At 60.3% G+C, this 16220-nt stretch overlaps 4 protein-coding genes across 4 annotated transcripts; 2 read left to right on the top strand and 2 right to left on the bottom strand.

The window, feature by feature from the left end:
• Positions 1 to 467: 467 nt before the first annotated feature.
• On the bottom strand, positions 468 to 6596 carry MKK02DRAFT_42064 (uncharacterized protein; the record flags this gene model as incomplete). Its single annotated transcript, XM_053091821.1, has 8 exons — positions 468 to 642; positions 700 to 973; positions 1042 to 1293; positions 1343 to 2114; positions 2186 to 4041; positions 4098 to 4240; positions 4285 to 6201; positions 6349 to 6596. 8 exons carry the CDS (start codon positions 6594 to 6596, stop codon positions 468 to 470), a joined length of 5637 nt encoding a protein of 1878 aa, XP_052948800.1.
• A 417-nt stretch (positions 6597 to 7013) lies between these two features.
• On the top strand, positions 7014 to 9761 carry MKK02DRAFT_35866 (uncharacterized protein; the record flags this gene model as incomplete). Its single annotated transcript, XM_053089286.1, has 3 exons — positions 7014 to 7103; positions 7158 to 8495; positions 8550 to 9761. The coding sequence occupies 3 exons, from the start codon at positions 7014 to 7016 to the stop codon at positions 9759 to 9761; spliced, it is 2640 nt and encodes an 879-aa protein (XP_052948799.1).
• An 870-nt stretch (positions 9762 to 10631) lies between these two features.
• On the bottom strand, positions 10632 to 11778 carry MKK02DRAFT_35865 (superoxide dismutase; the record flags this gene model as incomplete). The annotated part of the gene is made up of 4 exons (XM_053089285.1): positions 10632 to 11356; positions 11422 to 11518; positions 11569 to 11601; positions 11752 to 11778. The coding sequence occupies 4 exons, from the start codon at positions 11776 to 11778 to the stop codon at positions 10632 to 10634; spliced, it is 882 nt and encodes a 293-aa protein (XP_052948798.1).
• Positions 11779 to 12093: 315 nt separating this feature from the next.
• MKK02DRAFT_31282 (uncharacterized protein) lies at positions 12094 to 16102 on the top strand (the record flags this gene model as incomplete). Its single annotated transcript, XM_053088254.1, has 5 exons — positions 12094 to 12204; positions 12259 to 12374; positions 12428 to 12739; positions 12786 to 12858; positions 12914 to 16102. 5 exons carry the CDS (start codon positions 12094 to 12096, stop codon positions 16100 to 16102), a joined length of 3801 nt encoding a protein of 1266 aa, XP_052948797.1.
• Between the last annotated feature and the right edge of the window lie 118 nt (positions 16103 to 16220).

Genomic DNA, 16220 nt, shown 5'->3' with positions numbered 1-16220 from the left:
AATATAATCGCGGATCGGAATCATCGACAATCATTTGGGCAAACGATCGATACGAAGAGCTGCCATTTCAAGCGCAACCGGCAGGATATATGCGCTTGACTCTGCTGGACCCGTCACGGCCGCAGCCGTAGAGGAGGACGTTGAAGCCTGCACCCCTCCAGGACCATCCTGCTAGCTAATCACAAATCTCATACATCAAGTCTATAATACAACGTTGAAGCTAATCAAGAACAACACTTTACAAATTATAAACAAAGATATAAACACTGAAGATGCCCAAAACCCAAAAGCTTCCCCGCCAGCTGCGTCCTCCCACCCACCTCCCACCGCCGATTCATCTTAGCCTCTGCAATCCCAGCTGTACCGCACTGCCTTGCTCCTGCCCTTTCGCCCCTGCTCCGAGCTCCGTGGTCCATGCTGCCCTGCCCCGATGCCCCTCTCGCCCCTCTCGCCCAGCCCCATCCCGCTCAACCCGCTTCCTCATCTTCCTTCGCCTGCCTAATCCTGTTAACCTTGAACTTCTTCAGCGTTTCCGGATGCGTCATGAGATGATCGATAATCTCCTCGTGATCCGTCTCGACGAGCGGTTGTCGATCCTCCGCATTCATCTCCTTCCGTCTTTCCAGCGGAGGCAGTTCAGCTCTAAAGGGGGGGAATCAGCACTCTGTCTGCCCTCTTCCCTCGCATAGGCACACTCACATGCACAGCTTGCAGATGGTATGTATCCCATCTCGCGCGCCCACAATCATATTCCGGAGTCGATGCGGCTGCGACACCCACTCCCGAGTGATCGGCGGGCCATGCTGCACCGCCAGGGCCCGCTGTTCGCGGGACTCCTTGGTCGCCGTCGACGCAGTCCCCACGGAGGTCCCAGAATCGGAGAAGGCGGCGGTGCTTCCTCGCTTCAAATGCCGGGAGGGACCGAGTGCGTTCAATGAAGACGCGGAGGCGGATTCGGGTGTAGCGACAATGACTGCAGCATCAGCTCTGTGCACATGCAATAATCGAGCGGTGCGGTCTGAGCAGGCAAGCAACACTCACCAAGCCCTTCAGCAACCATATCGGGCTCTTCGCTTATGATCGTCCTCTTGCGCCGCTTGACCATCTTCTCCCGTCCCCCCAAGCTGCTGGTGGAGGGACTATCCGCACGTCCCTGCTCGGGACTATCGGGGTTGCGCTTTTTCCGCTTGACACTATCTCCATTGCCGCTGATGCCAACTGTTGGAGGAGGTCGCATGGAGGAACCGCCCGGCTGAGGATTGCAAGTATTGCGCTTGATAGAATCCCGCGAGACTAGGAGATCAGCCATTATCACCCCTACCAAGATAGACAGGGGACTCACCTGAAGTGGAGTTTTCTCCCGTAAAGATGACATCGTCGTCCTCGCCTGATGCCGGTTCCACTACAGGAACGGACGGCGCAGGTGGACCCAACGCCGACTTTCTGACCCCATCCACCGCCTTCTTCCGAGGGACATATGCAAGTTGTTTGGGCGTGACGTTGCTGGCTCCTGCCCCGGCTGCCCCGGCTGTCCCGCCTGAGCCATTGGGGCCCTGACTGGAGTTCGGCGCTAACGTCGACGCAGAGCCACCCGCATTAGGGGTATTGGGGGTACTGAGCGATGATCCGGGCTTTTTAAAAGGAGCACCCCTCGCCCGGGCCAGTGCGAGTTCCAAGAAGCTCTCCTTTGGCTGCCCAGCGCCCGCCGCTGGAGCTGCCGGTCTTGGTTTCATCTGCTTTATCGGGCGGCCTCGAGGGGTAGTCCCACGCCCTGCCGATTCCGCCGACTCCGAATGGCTCATCTCCAGCGAAGCAGCGCCCATCCCGCCGCCTGGTCCAGGTCTCCCATACCCGGAGCCGGAGCTTGACCCATTACGGTCCATCCCAGGCCGCGGAGCGTTCACTGCCCCTCCGCTTGCCGACCCGGTCTGACCACCGCCTGGAGGATTCCGAGGTTGGTAGTTGTTGAACACCGGCTTAGACGGAGGACCCGGGCCCGGGGCTGATCCGCCGACTGGTCGATCACGAGGGACGTAAGCGTCCGGACGAGCCTGGACTGGCGACTGCTGAGGAAGGACCGCGGGGCGTATACTGGGCGACTCGTCGGGATCCACCTGGGACGATGCGGAGGTCGTAGGCGTAGCAAAGAGGTCGTCGACCGATTATGACGGCGCGGAGACCCGACGTCCCCAGCCTCCGTCACCGTCACAATGTCCATATCCACGTCGTCCGCTCCGGCTTCAACCTCCTCTACCGCCTCTTCTGGCTCGACGGACCGTCCGCCGATCGTCGAAACCTCCCCCTCCTCCTTCTCGCTCCTGGGGTACAGGCTGATCGAGCGCCCCACCCTCGAGTATTCCGATATCTTCCCGTCCTCCTTGTCGCTCCGTGTCGACCGCCGCCTCGACGCGAGATACTCCTTCGACACGGTTGACACCTCCCCACCATGTGCACTGCTGCCGCTACCGCCCTTGTGCGCGCTCAACCGCGCGACATCATCCTCCAACTTCTTGATCTGTAAGACATGATCGCCCCGCTCCTTGTTGAGCGCCCCAATCGTGTTCTTGCGTCTATCCGCCGCCTTGGTGATATAGTCCAGCTTCCCCTTCAGCTCCTCCACCTCCTTGACGAGCCCCGCTCGTTCCTTCTCCCACCCCTCACGAGAAACAGGTATCGTCGTGGTGTCCACCACATCCGCCTCGTCCCGCTGCTCTTCCAGCTTCTCGATCCGCTCGTCCCTCCTCTTGATCTTTGCTTCGAGCTTCTCCACCTTGCCCTGCGCCTCCTCATTGCTCTTTCGAATACTATCTCGCTCCTTGTTGGACGCAGCGAGAAGCGCCGAGTTGGTGTCGACCTCCTTCTGAAGCTTCTTGACGTCCTTGCGAAGGATCTTGATCGTCGCCTCCTTCCCTTCCACCGCAGTCTGGAGGGCGCCCGTGTCCTCCGTGTCCGAAAGTTCCGAGATCCGATCTTCGAGCTTTTGGATCGCGAGCTCGTTGGTCCGTTTCCGGGTGTCGGCCATCGAGTTGGCATCCGCCAACTTTTGCTCCGCCGCCTCCTTCTGGTCCAGCGCAGTCTCCAGCTGAGTTCTCACAGAACTGACCGCCGATTCCAGTTCCGCCACCTTCTCCTGCTTCTTCAACAGCTCCCTCTCTACCTTCCCCACCCGCTCCGTCTTGCTGTCCAGCTCGCGCTGCATCTCCTCCGACCCCATTCTCCCCTTCTCCCCCTTGAGCTTCTCGAGCATGCCTTTCCCGTCGGCGAGTTGCTTCTGCTCCAGCTTGAGCTTTCCCTCCAGCTCTTTCTTGTCCTTCCGCAACGCATCCCTCTCGGCCGTCACCGTCTCCAACCACTTCTTTGTCCGCCCAAGATCCGCCATGGTCTTTTTCGCCCCGTTCGCCTGTATCTCCTCGTCCTCCTTGTACTTTGCCACCCGCTTCTCCAGCTCGGTCACTTTCCGCAGCCCATCCCCGACGTCCAGCTTCAACTGATCGGTCTCCGCCTGCTTCTGCTCGATCGCAGCGAGCACCTGCTTGAAGAAAACATCGGCCGTGGCGTTCGTATCACTGATGTTGAGGTACCGCCGTACCAGGCTCGCGGACTGCTGGATAATAGCTTGACGCTTTATGAGCCCCTCGCCGGCCACCTTGGCCGCCCGGAGCCGCTCAACCTCGGTCTTTAGATCGGCCAAGGTCTGGCGCTCCGCTTCGAGTTCGTCTGCCGCCTGCTTAGCCGATTGGTTGGCATTGTCCCGTTCCGATGCGACGGCCGCATAGTCGAGATCGTGCGTGACCGCGCTTGCGGTAAGGGCGGCGTGTTTCTCGATATCCTCCGTCCGAAGCTGTTCCGAATGCTTGAGAGCTTCCGACGTTTTCCCCAGTTCCGCTCGTAGCACAGTCAACTTCTGTTCCGCCGTTTCTTTCTCCCTTGTCAATTGCGTGACCGACGTATGGGCCGAGGCGATGGTTTGATCGCCCCGCTCCTTTACCTCTCTCAGCTCCTTCAATACGCTTTTCTGCGCTACATATTCTTTCACCAAGGCTACGGACATCAGCCCCAAACGCTACTCAAACTGGCGGTACAGAAACAAGACTCACCACCGTGTCTTTGTCTACCGCGTTCCATCTGCTCCTCGAGCTGCTTGACCTTGAGCTGCTCCGCCGCGATAGCTGTTGCCTGGTCGTTGCAGAATGCGCCTGCTTGCCGAACCATCCGCTCCGACGAGCGAAACTGCTCATTCCTGATCTTCAGTCATCAGTCGCCGAGGTGGAAAGATTGACTCACCAAGCAACCGTCAGGTTATTCGACAGGACATTGAGGATGGCTGCATTCTCATTGTAGAATTGACTGAATGGGGACGGAACCCCCTGCGCCGGCATCGGACCCGATCCCATTGGCGAGATCGGCGTCATGCTCGCGTGGTCATGGTTCTGCCGTATGCCCGATGCTGATGGTTGCATCTGGTTGGCCAGAGCTGGCGCCTGGGCCTGAGCCTGAGCCTGAGCTAAATTCGGCCCGTTGGCAGGAACCCCATGCGGCGGTGGTTGGCGAATCCGCCCCGGCTGTTGTTGATATTGCGGTCCTGAGAGTGGGAGATGCAGTGCCGGCGGTAGCGCCCGGGGTTGCTGTTGATTGTTCTGAGCAGCGGATGGGCCGGAAGATCGCCGAGGCTGCGCCGCCGCCATTACCGAAGGTGGTTGATGTTGTTGCTGCTGCTGCTGCTGCTGCTGTTGCTGCTGCTGCTGCTGCTGTTGCTGCTGTTGCTGCTGCGCCGCGTAACGAGGATCAAAGGGCACGTCCGGAATGGCAAAAGTGGCGCCGCCTGGACCGTAAAATGTTCCTGCCGGAGGCGGGGGCGGCGGTACCTGTGGTTGTGGCTGCGACTGCTGTTGAGGCATGGCGTACTGCGATGGGCCAGGCTGCGACTGCGGTTGTTGATGCTGCGCCTGCTGAGCCTGGAAGTGTTGCTCATTCTGCCGCTGCCGCTGGATAGCCGCCTGCTGCTGTCGCTGCTGCTGGACCGCTTGCTGCTGCTGGACCTGATTCGCGGCCGCGCCCGCCTGCAGCTGCTGCTCCAAATACAGCTGCAGATCCGCCTGACTGGACATTCCAGCCGAAGCTGCCGCGGCCAGGTTGGCAGGCGGCTGATGCTGCCGGACCGATCCGTTGGCCTGACTCGCGTTCCCAGGATTGAGCTGGCCGCCGCCCTGCATTGCAGCCGCGTACTGTATCCGCTGTTCCAGCGGCAGTGAGTGGAGACGCTGCACGGTCTGCTGATTCAGCTGGAATCGCTGTATCGCGCCTTGCAGCTGTGGCGACGCCGATGGCCCCGCCGCTGCCGCAGTCGATTGCGGTGGCGCTGAAGGGGGAGGTGTAGGATTGGCCGTTCCGCCGGGAACGAAACCGAATTCGACCGTTTCGTTCGGCTGAGCCGACTGTCCCGACGTGTAAGGGTAGTCCCACGTACCGACCGTGTTGTTCTGGGGTACGGGTGGTGTAGCTGATGGTCGAGCTGCCGCTGCCGCCGCCGCCTCAGCCGCCGCCGCAGCTGCAGCCAATGCCCCGGCTGTCTCTGGCTCGGGCGAGGGACTGAGCATACGCCCATAGTACTGCGTCTCGGTCGATCCAGGAGGGTCCATCCCGCCTCCATTCCCGTTAATGCCGCCGCTGCCGCCACCCGAGCCCGAGGCGGTATGCGCCGAGTCCGGTCGGGCGATGCTCGAGATCATCTCTTGGGGCGTGGCCTGCCGGCCCGCCTGGTTGATAGTTCCTAAAGGAAAATTACTTCCTACCGTATTTCCTGGTGCAGCGAAGAGTGCGTCCTCCGCCGAGGCCTCGTCAACTGGTGAGGATTGTCGTTCCGGCATAGGCGTCGGCGCGCAGGCCATAGCCAGCGCTGAGGAAGTTATAATTTGGTCTTCGGGGATGCCATCGATGAATCGCTGCATTCGACCTTGCGTCAGAGAGGGGAAGTTGGGGGCGGGCATGCTTTGAGAATGGGTCGAGTTGGTGGGAGAGGTGAGGGCCGTCCCGAAGTCGGTCTGAGCGGTAGGGGGCGCCATGATGCTTGGCTGAGTTGGCATGGGATTTGGACTTCGACGAGGCGCTACTTGCGCGTTGGAGGTGAGGCCTGCCGAGGCGGAGTTGGGCTGTGGGGATTGGGAAGGTGGGCCGGAGCCTTTGCGGGATGAGGGGGCTCTACTATGAGTCAGCTTGTGGACTCTCAATGACATGAGACTGAGGCGAAGTCAAGTATCTGCTTCATCTATATCTCGACGCCTACCGAGCCTAATGACACTTCCGAGAAGGGAGAATCCTCGTCCTCTTCGCGCCGATACTCGTACTCACGTCTGACCTCCACTGCCTCCCATCATACCTTGTCCCATCTGCGCCTGTCCCTTCCCTTGGCCTTGTCTTGCCTGTGCCTGCGCCTGCGGCTGTCCTCCACTCCTGTTACCCCCATTCAGAGCACCGGAGGTATTTCCACTAGTACCAGTCACACTCGCCCCCGCCGCCTGTCCGCCAACGGCCGCGGGGGTATGCGAGCCCCCCGCTCCCGTTCCCGCGTCCTGTGATGCTGTTACCCATCCAGGCATTTTTTTTACGGATCGGTCGATGCTTTATCGCCATGTATGCGCGATAGTGGATAGCGCGCTCATGCTGCGAGCTGTGCGTATAGATGGAAAGAAGGATGATGGACGGTTGTGAGGGTTGATTTCTGGGTCCGAGAACGCGGTCCACATGTTGGTGCGGGGAAGGTTGATTATGTAATCAGTCCGGGCAAGTTACGGCATCGACCTCGGAGATGTTTCGGCAAAGGCTCACAAGCTTTGACTTTTGGTCTTTGCCTTTATCTTTTCCTTGAGGTGACGACGACGAGGGCAGCGGCGACGAACACAAACACGGTCACGATCTATCCGCTCGATGATGATTTATCGAAATAGCGCGTAAATCTCTGCACTGTCGGAAGCAGCTTTGTCAAGCAGTAGCTCGGACGCGAGAGATCTTTCGGGATGTCGTTCGTCTTCCCGTCGTGGGAGACGGCGTTCTCGCCTGAATTCTATGAGAGTGCAAAGGACACATTAGAGACTGCTCTGAACAAGGTGAGTATCGTAACTGGCTCTTCCCCCCTCGAAAGATGACCCAGCTGACGTCAGGGCAACAAACCCCCCGTCATTCAAGGCCGAATCGAAGTCGTCGAGCTGTCTATGGGTACCCAACCCCCCACTCTCACTCTCCTCGAGATAGGCGATCTCTCGGTAGATCGCTTCCGCGGTATCCTGCGGCTCGGGTACCAAGGCGACGCCTGGCTCGAAGTCCGATGTCGCGTCCAAGCCAACCCTTTATCGCACAATCCCAACCTCGCATCCTCATCCCTCCTCCCCCTCTCCACACCGCTCCTCGCCTCGCAACCCCTCCTCGTACCCATGACACTCCGCTTATCGAAGCTTCACCTCCGCGCTATCCTCATCCTCGTCGTTTCCGCCTCCAAGGGGATCACCCTGGTGTTCAAGAATGACCCCCTTCAGAACGTGGACGTCTCGAGTACGTTTGACTCGGTCGAGGTCATCAGGGGGTATCTGCAGCAGGAGATCGAAGGGCAGTTGAGGGAGATGTTTCGGGAAGATCTGCCGGGGATTATCCATCGGCTGAGTCAGCGGTGGTTGACGGGGACGGGCGTAGGCGGGCGGGTCGAGATGCCTTACCGGGACGGAGTAGTAGGGAGTATGGACCTAGGCGTAGGGACGCCAGGGAAGGATGACGAGCCGACAACGCCTAGCGATCCTTATGCGGAGAAACCAATCTTTCCGCCATATCAGCCCACACCGCCCTTATCGCAGCTTACGCCCAAACGGCGCGCCCTCGCCCAGATGGCGGCGGCTGCGCGGACACGTCGGCCGTCGACGGCCCTATCAGAGTCTCCTTCGGCGTTCACGTCCTTAGCCGGGATAGAGGACTATGATCCCACGTACGGGTTGAGACCAGAGGGAGTGCCGACGCATTCGGGATACGAGGCGTTTGGGCGATTATGGGAGAAGGCGCGAGAAGGGGGAAGTGGACTCGGCAGCCTCATGCGCGTCCCGGTCGGTCAACAGGGATTGCACGAGGGCGACGTCTCGGATGAAGACGGAGACGTGGATGCGTCAGACGAGGATGTCTTTGGCGGGATCGATCATGATCGCGATAGTGTGGAGGATGTGGAGGCGCACGAGGTGCTCGGTGCGTTGCCCTCCAGGGGACAGGGCTTGGCCAGGCGGACAAGTGGGCGAAGCCGCTTATCGAGGAGTACGATCCCAGAGGAGGAGCAGGAGTGGGAGACGTATCCTGCTGTAGGCGGGGGCGTGATTACGCGTCCGAGGGTATATCATGCCCAGAGCCAGATCAGGGCGCCGAGCGAAGTAGGATTTTCGGGCGCTTTGCCTAGTCCGGGAGGAACGGGCGGGACGGGGAGTATTACAGCTAGAGCGAGTAGTGTGGGTACGCCAACTATGGGAGTGAGTTGAGGGTTGCATCTCCATCCTTCAGTAGGAAATATCGCTAATCCCCAGAGTATGCGCCGGCAGCATACAGGACTCCGTACGCCCGGCCTCGGCGGCTCCCTCTTACCCATCTCTCAACCCCGCTTTCAACCCCGCTCGCAATCTCAAGCCCGCCTACCTACCTCCACCTCCGCTTCTGCACTCGCTGGCCCCGGACCCTCCTCATTACGCCGGATGGTCACTTCCCGATCGGACGTCTTCCTCTCTCGTCCGTCCGAAAAGACCCCATTCCCCACATCTCTCCCCGCATCCACATCGGCACCTATCAATCGGAACACTCGCCGATTATCCAACGCCCCCTCTCACCCAAGCAACACCAATACCAACACCAATACTACCTGGAGTTCCGCCGACCCGCACTCCCAAGCCCACTCCACTCTCCCCTCATCCACAAGCATGTCCATGTCTGTTCTCATACCCGACACGTCCTCCCCCTCTCGCTCACATCTCCGCACCCCCTCAGGATCCGGCCCCAGCTCCACCTCGTTCCCGCCACGCGGCTCCATCATCGGCCCTGGCGGGATCACGCTCCCGCTAAACAACTCGGTCAGTCAGCTCGCGGCGCTAAGCCGCGAAGCCCAGACCCTGAGTCCTTACGCGAGAGGGCATGAGCATATTGCCGTCAGGAGCTTCCCGCACCTCGGCCGAAGTGCTTCAGGGGGGCCAGGGGGAGTGGGGAGGGAATTGGGCATGTCGAGGATTAGTTCAGAGGCGAGGGGGACGATGATGTCCATATCCCAAAGAGAAGGGGAGCAGGGACGGGGGAAGGGGAATAGGAAGAGGACGCATCGGCTTGGCGGGGGCGGAGGCGGGCAGAGGGAGCAGGAGATGGCATGGAAGGGGGACGGGGAGCTGGATGAGTATATGCCCCTAGGGGCTATATCGCCCCATCTTGGAAATCATCGGCGATTATCGCCCGAGTCGGGGTCGGGTTCAGGCTCTGGCTCGGGCGGTGGGGCCGGGATGGGGATAGGGATGGGGACGTATGGGCTTCAGGCGCTATCAATGCGCGACCGGGACCGGGATACTAGGACGGGCAAGGGGTCGATGCGGGAGAGTGCGAGTCTGGGGGGTATGGCCAGTGTGTTGATGGCGAATGGGGCGGCGCCCGCTACTGGCGGAGGCGGCGGCGGAGGTGGAGCTGGGCTGAGGCCGAACCTGATGAGGAGTCCGGATAGTCGGAGTTCGTATGGGTTCCCGCAGGTACGGCGGTATGTCTAGCTGAGGGCGGCGCTGTGTGCGGCACGGGAGGGAGGAGGGTTTGAGGTTTCTTGGGGTGTCATCTTGATAATCTGTACTTGTGATCTAGTAGGTACATCTTGGTCGCGAGAGGGGTATGCAGACTGCTCTGGCATGATCTGGGTGTTCTGGATCTGTGCAGCAGGGATGGCCAGCCTGAGCTGACTGGCACGATGCCTTGACCTGTCGATCGAGCGTGAGGAATGGAGATTTTCAGGCACGAGTTCCGAATGGCCTGTAGTTTTGCAGGAATCGGCCCTGCCCTCTGCTCCTGCTCCACCGTACAACACCGCACCTCGAGAACCCCTCCAGCTCCGACTGCTACAAGATGGTGCTCGACGTGACGACGCATGAGATTCGAGAAAAAAAGCACATGCTCGTCAATGGCCATAAGGTGGAGAAGGAGGAAACGACAAAGATAATCGTCCTGGAGCCGATGAGGAAAAAGCTTGGGACGGGCGGTCAGAGCGCAGGTGCAGGTGTTAAGGGCGGAGGAGATGAGCGGAAAGGGAAGGGGGTGAGGGCGGAGGTGGTGTGGCTGGTCTGGGCGGTTTGGGCAGTGGGGGTCTGGTGGTGGTTCAGCTAGAAGAAGAGACGAGCTTCTCCGAGCCGCTCTTGGTGCCTCGCCGGATTTGACAGAGGGACCATCGTGAGTGACATGGGATTTGCGCAAGAAGAATATGCAGCTAATGGTCAGTCTGCGAGCCAGAACAAGCGGAGGCGACAGTTCAATAACATTGCACCACACAAGTGGGCAAGGATGTTGGCGCAGAACGGTACGCTCATTCGCAGCTACAGCTCTCCTCAGCCCGCCCTGTCCAAACCAAGCTGACATCCAGATCTACATCCCAGCTACAACGCACTCTTCGCCTGCATCTCTCTCCCTTCCTCCCACATCGTCCGTCCCGAACACGCACACACCGTCTTTTCATTCCCCCACGCCCCCGCCGATCTCGCTACCACCCCCGCAAAGATTTTGCCCACGCCCGACTTCTCCTCCTTGTCCTTCTCCGCCCCTGTCGCCGTCGCCATCGCTGTCGCCTGCACCACACACCCTCTCCCGACCCACTCCCACAACTCCCCCTCCACCTCCCTAAACATATCCCCATACCCCTCCTTATCCGGCTCAATCTTGCCTAGATTTACAAGTGCCCCGCCTGTCGTGCGGGGCGGATCGACCATATCCCCCGTTCTGGAGATATACACCTCGTACGCCCTGCCCGCGTGCAGACCCACCGCCGAAGAGGGCGGAAGACGGACGGTGAGGTCCATCAGGATCGTCTTGGGTGCGATCTGGACAAACCGACAGATCCCGAATACTTTTTGGGTGAACTCGTCCTCTGTCAACCCGGGCAATTCCCGGCTGTGGATGATCTCGGGCTGGGGGGAGGTGGAGGAGGATGCGAGGGCGGCGAAGGGGGTTCGGATGGATGAAGGGAGGGGGAGCGGGGATTCGAGGATGGAGACGGCGGCTGATTGGGGGAAAGGAGTGGAGGAGGGGATGGCGGATGAGGCACCGCGGACTATGACTTGGCGTTGGGTGCTTTTGAGGGCGGTGAGCAGGCGGGAGGGCGGGGCTGGGGATCAGCAGGCCTAGCTTGAGTGATAAAGGGAAGGAAGGATGGGATGGGATGAGATGTACTTTTACCGGTTATGGTGACTCGTTTCTGAGCGAGATCAATGTCGTAGCGCTCGATACCTTGGATATCTCTCAGGGACTCTTGTACGGCGTTGACGCACTAGGGGTCAGCTGTGACCGCTCGATACGTGGTACTGTCAGCGGACATACGTTCTGACAGGTCATGTCGACCGCAAACTCGGTCTGCACATCGATAGGTGTGTTGTCGGGAAGGATAATCGCCATGACAGTCGAATGGAGTATATGAGTAGGTATTGGTAAGTAGGATGAAGGAGGAAGGGGTCAGCTCGGAGTCGCTCGGTTATATACCTCGGCGAGAGTAGGGGGACGCACCTTGAACGCAACGGTAGCTACGGTCATCGTGGTACCGGTCGGGTCGTTTCGGATGGTTCCAGGGGGGATTGGCACCGCTCCAAACAGTCCGCAGCTGAGTGGCGATCAAAGTGGTAGCTGGGAGTAAGGTATATGTCGCAAGGCGCAGAGGAGTGAGGCCTTTAGGACTCTTAGAGCAGCATGATCAGTAAGCGAGCACGGAGATGGAGATCGTCGTCCGTGATGTTTACGTCATGTCTCGGTTGACGCGACCAAAATCAAACCCGAGATATCAGTCGCGTCCAACGCTACCTCTTCTCCCTCCTCTCCTGTTGCTATACCTAGGCAAGCGGGCAGGACAGTATGGCGGACGACATCACAGCATGGCTAGCTGGGGCTATAGTCAAATTTGACAAAGACCACCAGCAAAATTTTGCCGAGGTAGCGCACGGCAAGTTGGCCCAACTCTCCAAGGTCAGTTCCCTTCCCTCGCTTTTACTGATGGGGTCACGGCTGATGCGCCGCCAGTTCACCACTTATAGAGATGAGGATGATCCGCACAAGCAGATAGTCGGTGTCTTGTCCGACAAGACGCATTGGGTCTGGGTCAAATTTGACGTCGCTGCGACAGACGAGTTTGAGGAGTAAGCTTACCGCGAGCACCACTCCTGAGCGTAATCGATGACTGACCCCTTAGATCCAGACACGGTCTCCCCTCTGAGAGTCTCACTTCCCACCTCCGAGCGGTCTTCCGGATCAAGAAATATCGAATCTCGCTCCAGGCCCGAGAGACCCCAAGCCGGTCTCGATCGCTCTCGCGAGCCGGATCAGAGCTGGACGTGGGGTTGCACACGCCCCAGATCCCGCGGGTATGGTTCGAGATCCTCGAATGGGAGATACCGTTAGGGGACGACAAGGACCCGGAGTATCGGGAGAAGTCGGTTGAGGTGGGGATGGGCAAAGAGGACGGGGAGGTTCAGAAGGTGTTGAGGAAATGGTGGGCGGGCGAGTGAGTCTCTTCTTTGGGTCGTTGGTGTAATAAGTTGACGTCTCAGGGCGGATGATGAGTCCCTGGAGAAGCAGGCAGAGGCGAGGGCGAAAGAAGGGAGTCCGTCCAGGGCAAGAGATGTCAGTACCCTCAGAACGGCAGGTATCAAGCTAGATGTAGAAGCTGATAGTATAGCTGGTCATCCCCCCTCAACCGCCGGTTATCGTTAATGTGCTCAAGACCAATACGACCAAATCCCCTCTGGATGGTCTTTTGGCAGGACACAAACCCATCCCCGACTGGTACTTCGACGTGCCGGATGACCAGCGGGCCATCCTCGATTCTATCGAGATGTTTGGGCGGGATGTCGAGGACGACACGGCGGTTGAGCCGTCTCGCCAGGCGGAGGCAGTCGCTGCTGTGCCAAGCGTATCTCGTCCGCTACCTCGGACGGGCGGGCCGAATGCAGAGGCGGGACCATCCCGCCAAGCTCAAGCCCATGTCGTCGCGCCGCCTGCCACTGCTACGTCTCGCCCGGAAGCGACACTTCAACCGAACACGGAAGCGGGACCATCCCGTCAGCCAGGCCGACCGGCAGCCGAGCCAAGCGTTCCTCCTCAGGCTGCCGCGCTCTCTGTCCCTCCCACACTACACCAACCTCCTACACCGCCAAAAAGCCCGCCGGTTGTGGTGCCTCCCCAAGGCACAGGCCCACAGGCCGGGCGGACAGCACCTCTGCTCAGCAGGCCTTCTGCGATACCGCCTCGGAGGGGTCCTCGGGCGTCGGGACCGGGACCTGTGCCTCCAACACAGCCAGCACGGGAGCCAGAACCGGAACTGGCCGAACCAGAGCCAGAGCATGCACCGTCCCCACCCCGTCGCAGTGGCTCGGTCGCCATGTCCTCGCCTGAGCCAGAAGACCCACCCTACACCGAGGTCCACATCGCCGCTCTTCCCCTATCGCCCGAGGCCAAGCTAGAGCCAGCGCGCTCCCTTCCCCTTGCTGCCGCCCTACCGCCCGCAGCGACCGCGCGGTCCAAACCAAGAACCGTGTCCTCATTGGGACAAACCGGCTCTCAGGCCACTCAAGCTACTCAGCACCCGCGTGACCCCCGCGCTCGGTCGAGTCTTCCCACCCCAGCGACCAGCTCTGATCCCGGTATCCACGTCGAGAAATCGTTCCCCCTCCAGCTCGGCCAGCGCATGCCGGAAGTACGCGCAAGTCTGCCCACGCCCGAAGCGGCGGATCCATCGCCCAACGGAGAAGAGGAAGAGGAAGAGAAGGCGGAAGACAGCTCGAGCCGGGAGGACTCGCCGCCACCGAAGAAGCCAGCGAAGAAGGTGCATAAGATGCGGCGGAGTATACAACCCGCTGAACCCGTACAACGGGTTAAACGGGAAAGCTCGCCTGCCGCACCCGAACCATCGTCGAGCGCGGGCGCGGATCATCGTCCACGCTCCGATGGCGAGGAGACGGACGAGGCGGAGCTGTCGTCCGAGTCGATCAAAAGGCGGCAACGGGTGCGAGAGAAGAAGGCTGCTAAAGCGGTCAAGGCGGCGAAGGAGCCCAAATCATCCCAGCGACTCCCGCCGTCTTCTCCGCCGGATTCGGATCCGGATCCTTCGCCTCCACCCAAGGGTCACGAGCGGAAGAAGGGGTCCACCTCGGCGGTCGACCGAAACCCGGACCCGCCTGCGGCGAGCAGGAAACGGCGGCGACCATTACCGTCTGATGGTGAGGATCAGCCCGACCCGAGCCTTGAGCGAAGGGTCCGCCGGTCCTCTGGTCTTCCCGCTCGCAGCTCCGCCGTGAACGCTCGGGACCATGAGGGCACTTCTTCCCCTATCGACGTCAAACCCACCCCTCCCAAATCCAGTCCGTCCAACGGTGGCGCCGGTCCACCCCGCAGCGCAGAGGCAATCCGGTCCGGCTCGAAATCCCACTCTCAATCACTGAGCCAAAGCCACCGCCGTACCCAAACCCAAACCCAGACTCTCGAAGTGTCCAGCGTCGAAGAGGCTCAACGACCCATCTCTGGCCTGCCGCGCGAATCGTCCACGCTGTGGCCCAACAACAAGTCGCAAGCGGGACGATTACGGACGCCGAGCGAGAGCTTGCCGGAAAGCGTGAAGAGCCAGGGGGTGTATGGGATCGGAGGGGCTGGGGGTGTGGATGATGAGGAAGAAGAAGAAGAGGAGGAGGTAGAGGAGGTAGAAGCTCGTCAAGGCGAAGAAAGGAGGGAAGTTAAGGAGGAAGGAGAAGAAGAGGAAGAGGAGGAGGAGGAAGCGGAGTATCACTCTGAGGAATCGCTACCCCAGCCTGAATCGGAGTCCCAGCCGGAGGTGTTCCATAGGGAACTGAAGAAGAGTGTGGGTGCCAAGCTTGTAGAGGAGAGCGTCGAGAGTGGGGAAAAGGCGCCGGCGTCGAGTGGGCAGAGCTCGAAGAGTGTCAAGAGCGACGGGATACTGGTGGAGGATAGTGAGGAGAGTCAGGAGAAGGCCAAGGAGAAAGCGCGGGTCAAAGGGAAAGGGAAGGAGAAGGTTGTGGAGACGGAAGTGAAAGTGAAGGAGGAAAGAGGGGTCAAGCGGTCTAGGGAAAGAGAGAGGGAGAGGGAGGCATCTGCTTCGAAATCCGTCCAGCCAAGGGAGAGGGCACAAGAACGGTCCGTCCCGCCTACCGTTAAGCGGCTCAAGGTGGAGACAGCTCCAGTCCCTCCCCGTTCGAGCTCTACTCGGCCGGCGGACCCATCGGTTGCTCATCCTCCCCCGCGCGAACCCGCCCGATCTACTTCTTTCTCCACGGTCCGGGCGAGCGGGAACGGACGGTCAGCGACTCCCGCAGGAGCACCACACGCTCAGCCGCAGCCCCTCGCTGGACCATCCCTCATCGCCCCCACCTCCACTCTACCTGCTGGACCGTCCAACAGAGCCCTGGCCCCATCTGCAACCTCGAAGCCGACCTCCAAGGTCCCAGGCAAGCCGCTCGTATCGGATCGCAATCCTCAACATTCCGCGAAGTCCACATCGGCGTCCTCCTCTCGTCTACCCACCAAGGCGCCGCGGCAGAGCGAACCCCCGCGAGATGCGGAACGGCCAGTCAAGCGACCGCGAGTAAGCGATCCGGTGAAGGCGGGCGGGTCGAGCAGGCAGGCGTCGGCGGCGCTATCCAGGAGCGGAGCTGTCGGGATCGACATCGGGGAAAGGGTGCCGACGCCGGGGCAGGGTCAACAGCTGCAGCAGACGGCGTCATCCGCACCCGTTGCTGTGCCGAGATTAGGAGGTTTCAGGCCGGATCTGAGCGTGACCGGTGGGTTGGGACAGGAGTGGCTCTTGAAGGCTCTTGATGAAGTGAAGCAGATCAGGAGACTCAAGGGTCAGGCATGATGGGGGCTGGTGGAATGGAACTGCCAAGGGTCAGTAGTCATTTTCGATCAGCCAGATGTAGGAAGCCCGCTAGGAAGGTGCTGTCCGCTCTATAGTTACTGCATTGTTCCGTAGATGA

This window comes from Dioszegia hungarica, assembly GCF_025882075.1.
Source record: "Dioszegia hungarica strain PDD-24b-2 chromosome Unknown MKK02contig_5, whole genome shotgun sequence".
NCBI lineage: Eukaryota > Fungi > Basidiomycota > Tremellomycetes > Tremellales > Bulleribasidiaceae > Dioszegia > Dioszegia hungarica.
Note: the sequence above shows the minus strand (reverse complement) of the source record. Positions and strands in the feature narration are given on the sequence as shown.